General features: G+C 34.1%; 1 protein-coding gene across 3 annotated transcripts in view; it reads right to left on the bottom strand.

The window, feature by feature from the left end:
* Positions 1–1,533: 1,533 nt before the first annotated feature.
* Positions 1,534–8,156, bottom strand: part of LOC127628164 (delta-sarcoglycan-like) — a 318,609-nt gene continuing 311,986 nt past the window's right edge. For all 3 annotated transcript variants that reach the window (XM_052104887.1, XM_052104886.1, XM_052104889.1), the window contains exon 8: positions 1,534–4,925. In XM_052104887.1, the coding sequence (XP_051960847.1) occupies positions 4,752–4,925 (174 nt within the window). In that variant the 3' untranslated portion in view covers positions 1,534–4,751. The remainder of the gene's footprint in view (positions 4,926–8,156) is intronic.

The raw sequence follows: 8,156 nt of genomic DNA, 5'->3' as shown, positions 1-8,156 counted from the left end.
TCTGCATGTTGTTTCTGATATTCCTTGTACCCTAAGATTGGCTACATTATGCCAACTAACAAGCGGCATCTCCTTTCACACATTTTTGAATCGGCTCCATTATATTAACCTTCCCCTGTGGCGTGACCGGAATCTGGGAAGACACGGATTCGGATCCCGCTTTGAAACCAGAAAGAAATCACACTCGCATAATCAGTGGTGAGTGCAATTTGGAGGTTACATTTGACCCTTTTTACATTACATTTTTACCCCACTGATGGTTCGGTTTATGTTTGGGGTTTGGCTTGGGGGGTACAGTTTATAAAATATGTACTGCTCTTCACTGTATTACAGCATGTACAGCTGAAAACAACTGACTTCACAACTCGCTTTTGGCAGACATCTTTGCAGATAGGATGGTTTGGTTATTTTACAGATTAATTGCTCATATTTTCAGTCTCTGAGGTTTTTGTCTTTATATCGGCAGTGTCTGATTTCCTTCCTGTCTAATAATACTGTGAAAAGAAGCCACGCTCTAGTTCCCAGCAATGATTTGCATTATGAATGAATTATGCAGATAAGTGTGTACTGCTTAGCTTTACTTCTTGCCGATTTTAGATACACTTCTGACATTTTATTTGTTGTAACTTTCAATAATTTATTATTCAGAGATAATTTTATTCGTAATATGATTTTTTTTCACAGTCATTGTATGTTAAATGACCAGGTCCACGCATGTTGCACGTTGTACTGCGTGTGCGCTCTAGAAACCATTGGACTTCAGAGACTTTCAAAATAAATGTATTCAATGTTTCTCAATCTTTTGAATTGTTAATTTACTTTGCTTGTGTTTGCGGGGCCCCTCAGGCACTTCGAGGCCCTAGGTGGTCGCTTGTAGGACTGGCCAGCCCTGCCACTGGGGGCAATGCTTCGAATTTTGGGAAGCACAGACCGATTTTTGCTAAAGAAAAGTCAACCTACTGTTTCAAATTTCTCTGTGAGATCAGTATGATAAAATACAATAAGTGCAAGAGCAAGGTTATTCTTTTTTCATTGACTTAAACCTATTGTATCACATGTACTGTAGCTGTAACTTTACAAGAAGAATATTGCATAAGGTATGGACTAAGCTTTTTTTTACAGCTCTTATTAATCTTGGTTAATTTATACAGTAAAAATACAATTGCTTCAGTAGTTCATGTTAGTTCATAATGCATGTTTAATAAATGTTTACATATAAAACTTTTCATTAAAAATGCATTAGCCATATAAGCCATGTTTAGTTGATGCTAACTATTGTAATATAGTTAATTCATGTTAAAAACCTTAAAATATAAAAATGTTTGAAGCTTTTGGATTTGTAATATTCTGAGAAACTGGCCCTTATCCACTTTTTCTTTAATCAAGTTTATTGGTTCAGTTTAGGTTGCAATTCATAAATACAAACGGTATATATTAAGTATAATAAATTTAATATAGACAACTGACAAGTTTCTTTGCATCAATAAATTTCTCTCTACAACCATGTACTGTATATTTTGCATAGAATGTGTGAGTATTCCATCATAAAAAAGACAAAAAAGGAGAAAAAAAAATGTCTTCACAAAATATGTCAAACAAAAGTTAAAATGTTTAATGTCACTGGATTTCTGCATAATGGACAAGAAAAACTAAATAGAAGATACAATTCTACACACAATTTGAAAAGTTGGCAAACCAAAACAATTTAAAATAATAATAAATAAAAATAATAATAAGCCCCAGATTCAACCCAATGTATTTAGTTTTGTAATACTAGCTGTATATGCAATGAAATCCCCAATTTTATTTACACAAATGTATACATATGGGAGACTCATCCAGTATAGCTGTTACACACTGAAAGCTAGATTATGCTAGAGCTTATGTGTATTTTTATTATCAAAAAATATATTAAACATTTTGTGCTCCTAGTACAAAATTGTACATACACATCATTGAGAATCAACATCAGCGTTAAGCAACATGTCTTTTTGGAGAAGAGAGGAAAGTAAATGCTAAATCTTGTCCTGAACACTCAAAATGGCTGTAGAGAAAACTTTTATTTAGCACAAAAATTCAGTTAATCAAACAAGATAATTCACACATCAAACAACACACATTTTAATCCTAAAGTCCTGCTTTTAGTTGAGATATTCGAAACAGGGAGGTGTACAAAATTACAGATTTGTTTAAAACAAAAGTGACATTAGGATGTAAGGTGAAACTAGAACATATCATTTTTATTTTTTTATTTGTTTTTTTGCTCTCTGTGGTCATTTAGCCTGATTAAACAAAAACAAAAAGACACTGGGTTGTCATCTCTGTCATTGGCTTCCATCTTCTCTGTATCATGCAAGAGTTCTACACAATAGCAATCAAGCACATCACACACATCACACAATCACATTTCAAATTCTCCTGAAAAATCAAAAGAGAATGAATATGATTACGCCCTTCTGTGATGCTGTCCATTCCCTACAGATTTCCCTGTGTTCTTGTCTGCTTTCACAACCCACAGCATTTAGTATGTTAATAGGGTGTAAACAATTGCTAGGGGCGTCAGCTTTTAAACACACTGATCACAGCTGTCACTCCTCATTGCTTCAAATTTAGTAAGCAAGTGCTAATGAGGTACAGTGAAAATGAATCACATTCATTTTTCATTCTTTTTGGCGACGTTACTTGGATATTACCCATCGGGGTGTGAAATCACTGCAATTAAACAGGAGAATTCATAGGGTCATTTTGAGTCTCATAGGGAGAGTTGAGATTTACATAAAAAACAATGGTCATTTTTTATTTTATTCTGGCAAACAAATAAGACACAAATCTACAGATATTTGCAGAAGTGAAGCAAGAATATTTAAAGGGTATTCCTGTAAAAAAAGAAAGAAAACATTTCTTGCTTGATGACTTTATGGAATAATTCACCCAAAAAAACAAATAGTTTGGTACTAGTTTTCAAATAGTAATTCAGGATGTGCTCCAGCTTTGGCACGTGATTTGTGTGTATGGTGTCACAGTTGTTCCGAAACTTCCAATTCTTTGAACTTAAAAGGATTTGTAAATGTAGGTACGTTTCTAAAAAATTTCAAAATGTCTGTCTTTTATGATTTAGATGCTATCAATACATCTATGTCTGTTTCCAAGCAAACATACATATTTGCATGTGTGATAGAACCAAACTTTATGTAATAATACCTACGCATAATAATGAGAACATGTTAAATATAGCGCAAGTCATATGGACTACTTTTATGTTACTATTATGATATTTTTATGACACTTTTATGGTGCTTTTTTGTAGCTTGGCGTTGTTATTAGATCTCCTTTTGTGTTTCACAGAACAAATAAAATAATACTGGGTTTGAACGACAAGGGGGTGAGTAAATATTGACAACTTTTTCATTTTTGGGTGAACTATTCCTTTAAAACATGTTTTAGAATAGATATTAGTATAGAAGTGGTTATAATCATCAATTATGTACTTTATAAATTATTTGATGAATAAATCAATTACAATCAAAGTCATTTGACATTTGTCACATATGCAAACAAATTATTTGTTTAATCTTGGGAAGTGTGAAGTTTCAATTCATATGACAGAATGACAGGTTAACTTTTAGTTTTGTGTGTCTCTGGTTTGTGTATCCTATTTAAGTTTTCAGTCATACAGAAAGAAGAAAATAAATATTTAAAAATAACTAAAATGTCACACAAATACACACAAAAAAGTAAATATTTCAACCAAACTCAACGTATCTTCAATTTGTGCCAACCCAAAAAAAAAAAAAAAAAAAAAAAAAACAGTACAAAAAAAAAAAAGATTTCAGCAACATAACAAGTGAATTCATCTATTTTTAACTGGGGTCATTGGGGACAACTGGTTGCTCTACATTTTTGCGCAATTAAAAAAGTAGAATTTGGGGCAGCAAAAGGATAGTAAGCTTAAATGAATGTAAGTCTCCTTTAGTAAATAAAAGTCAGTGGGATGTGCTTCTTGCCACAAGTGCATTGAATTAAGGCACAGGTGTTGTTCTCCTTTTTGAAACGAGTGGGTGCATGGGTTCAATCCCAGTGCAAGCACAGTTTGGGAACAGGTGATCGTCATCATGTGGAGGTGTCCCGTTGAAACATCAGATCGTTATTTGTTGCGAAAGATGGCTGTAGATGTTCAACAACAGAACGGAGTAATAATACAAATGTGATGTTATCAATAGCACTGACTTCAGAAATTTTTTTAAAAAAATTAAATAAACATATTTTAAGAGATAATTCACCTGAAAATACAAATTCTGTCATATTTTATTCACACTCATGTTTTTCCAAACCTGTTTAACTTTCTATCTTCTGTTGAACACAAAAGGAGATTTTTTTTTTTAGAAAGAAAACATCATTTGGAAAATGAGGGTGAGTAAATAATGACTTTTTGGTTGAACTATCCTTTTAGAAGAAACATCATCCACAGGACTCTCTTCAGTAAAATGGCTGCAAAAATATATAAGTATATATTCTGAAAGAGAAAAAGCAAGGTATGGATCTGAATGGCAACTGTCTTGATGTTCCGGTGATCACCTCGAAAGTTTCTGGTTCAGACACTGTTTTGCAAACAGCGCAAACGCCGAAATGTTTTTATAAATCTTGAGAAAATCCTTAACTTCTTGTCAAGATTAAATTTTTCAAGAGGAACAGGTCCTCTTTATGTATGATTGTACTGTAGTGCGTGCGTGTGTAGGTGAGTTTGTGAGTATTTAGAGGCATACATTGTTGCTGATCTGGCAAGTGGAGCCAGTTCCTGCTTGTGATAAGAACAGTTTTCCATTGGGGCAAACACACACCTCAAAGACAATCTGTCTGGTTCCAGAGGGGGATGCTTTTCCCTCCGGCAGACGTAGGAGCTTGATTTTCTTGGCATCCAAGATTATCTAAAGAGAGAGGGAAGGAGAATCTAAAATGGATTTCATCACTTCGCATTATATCTATCCTACCTAAACATTCTACACAGTGTAAGTGTCCAACATTAATAGTGCACCAAGTAATTTTTGTTTTGAGTTGTACTGGCATATAGAAAGTCATCGTGGATATTTACTGACACCTAGCGGCATGGTTGAAGCATCGATTTTAAGTTTTGAATTGCGCTTGTCATTTAACCTTTTAAGCTCTGATCGGGGCCCGCTGGTGGGCCGCAGATAAAAAAATATTAATAACTACAGTCTTGACCAACACAAAATAGTTATCGTTTTAAAGCTTAGAAGCTGTACTTTTCAATGCATGTAAGTATTATGACCAAAACTGAACAAGTGCTTTGAAATTTGTAGACAAATCAGAAGTGGTAATTTTTGGTCATTGAAAAACAAAACGTGCTCTTTATTACTGCATTGTATTATATATAAATATTATTGTAATCGGTAAAAGCTTTAAGTTGATCAAAAACTCATGTGTCATATATCATTGGTAAAATTTCAAAGAGTAGAATACAACCAGCCAATCTGTTTTACTCAGATAAAAATATAGCGAGAAAATTGCTAAGTACATGCCTTTGACATACGTTACATGTAAGCAGGTGTTGCTATTAAGCTGCTTTTGTGCTTCTAACTTCACAAAAAATAAACAGAACATAAAATATTACATACCAATACTTAGAGGAGGTGATTATCTTTCAAACAAGCCCACACATAAGTAATAGGGTGCATAGATCATTAGATAATTCATACAAAGCACAATATGCACACAGGAAATAAAAAACAATTGTATTAAGATTCAGATCACTGCAACCTGAGGTGAAAGTCATCCAAATATGGGCAGAGGGGATTGGTCACTCAAACTGCAAATGGCCACCAGGAGATGGCACCAAATACATGACACAGACTCAATGATGGCTCAAATGACACAGAATGGAACTAAAAATTAGATCTCCTTACTCATGCCTGCATGCTTTGGAGAGAAAGCATACATTTATTCATTGTTGTATTAACATGTGTAAATGTTTTTTATGTACAATTATTATATTTGGAGAGGCTTTTGGACACTTGGAGATTATTGGACACCAGGGTAAATTATTTTTGTAATGCTATAACTTTTGATAAAGTTGTCATATCAACACAACATTTTACTCAGTTACATGTGAAGCTTTTTGGAGCTACATTATTTATTCCCTGAGATTTATATTGTGAAATCAGCAATTTCTTTGGCTGAGAGTTTTAAAATTAATCATAATCTATTTAATTTCTAAAATTATCCCAAACAATTGACCCTCTTTGTTTTTGTTTTGTATTGTAGAGTTATAAGCCTTTAATTTGGGCATGCCACTGAAACAGGAAATCTTTGAAATCACATTCAGAGTTTAAACGGTTACGCAAGGATCAGACTATCATTCTTGAATTTCAATTTTAGCCACGTTTTAATTTGCAGTTTCTTATAAAGTTACTGGTGGTTACTTCAGTTTTATATTTTTGGCAAATCCAATTTGCACTCACATTTGGTGATTTGGTTATTTTTAATTTTAGACCCTGATTATCACTTTTCAGTTTAATTTTGCAGTTGCATAACTGGATTATACAAAATTTCAATGAATAATAATGGAAAATATAAAAAGTGTTATAGATTTACACAATTAAATAAGGCATTAACACATCATCACAGTCTGCAAAAAGGATCCATAAGGCAAGATTGGATGTGTTGGTCAAAATAATAATAATAATAATAATATAAAATTGATTATGTGTATAACTAATATTATAATAATAATAATAATTTTAATTCCTTGCATTTATATAGCACTTTTCTAGGCACTCAAAGCGCTTTACATAGTATAGGGGGAATCTCCTCAACCACCACCAGTGTGCAGCATCCACCTGGATGATGCGACAGCAGTCATAGTGCGCCAGAACGCCCACCACACACCACACACCAGCTATTGGTGGAGAGGAGAGAGTATAGTTATGTAGCCAATTCAGGGATGGAGATTAATAGGATGCCATGGTAGATAGGGGCCAATGGGGGTATTTGGCCAGGACACCGGGGTTACACCCCTACTCTTTACGAGAAGTGTCCTGGGATTTTTAATGACCACAGAGAGTCAGGACCTCGGTTTAACATCTCATCCAAAGGATGGTGCCTTTTTTACAATATAGTGTCCCCATCACTATACTGGGGCATTAGGACCCACAAAGACCGTAGGGTGAGCACCCCCTGCTGGCCTCACTAATACCACTTCCAGCAGCAACCTTGGTTTTCCCCAGGAGGTCTCCCATCCAGGTACTGGCCAGGCTCAAATCTGCTTAGCTTTAGTGGGCAACCAGGAAAGAGATGCAGGGTGATATGGCTGCGTAATAATAGATATATTATTTTTATTACATTTAGTATATAAATATGATTATATACTATTATTATAAACAACTCAAGATTTTGAGTTTCCTATTCACAAAAAGCATTGCCTGGTGTGAACCAAAACAATAATTTCTCTGTTATGTTTTGAAGCAGTGTTTGACTATTGTTCTGAATTAATTGAAGATCAGATAACATTTTGTAACCAATTTATGCAGAAATCCAGGTGTATCTGAAGGTGCACATACTTTTTTCTGCAACTGTATATCATTTCATTTGTTAAGATAATTTCCAGACTTCTTCATTATCATTTACAGAAAAGTCTCTGTCAAAAGGATAGTTTACAAACAATTTATTTTATTTTTTTCATCTGTAGTACACTAATGGAGATGTTTATCAGAATGGCAGCTTCAGTCACCAATCACTTTGATTGTTTAGAAAAAAAAAAGATTAAATGAAACTGAATGATGACTGAGGCTAGCATTCTGACGAACATTTCCTTTTATGTTTCATGGAAAACATAAGAATGTCATACTGGTTTGGACCACATGAGTGTAAGTAAATAGTAACATAATCTTCATTTTTGGGTAAACTATCCCTTTAGTCCCCCTAAAATTACAATCTTCATTTCATTTAACAAAATATCCCATCTGACAAAGTGTTCATCTAAGTCAAGTCCCCTAAACTCCTACATCCAAGCAATCGTAACAGTGTCAGTGACATAAGCACTCCAGTAAGTCTCAGTTAGACACACTTTTAGCCCTTCACCCAAGCTGCACCTGTCTCATTTCTCAATTTCTATTTTTACAGGGGCTCTTGAGAAAGCATGT

The sequence above is a fragment of the Xyrauchen texanus genome, chromosome 34, assembly GCF_025860055.1.
Source record: "Xyrauchen texanus isolate HMW12.3.18 chromosome 34, RBS_HiC_50CHRs, whole genome shotgun sequence".
Classification (NCBI taxonomy): Eukaryota; Metazoa; Chordata; class Actinopteri; order Cypriniformes; family Catostomidae; genus Xyrauchen; species Xyrauchen texanus.
Note: the sequence above shows the minus strand (reverse complement) of the source record. Positions and strands in the feature narration are given on the sequence as shown.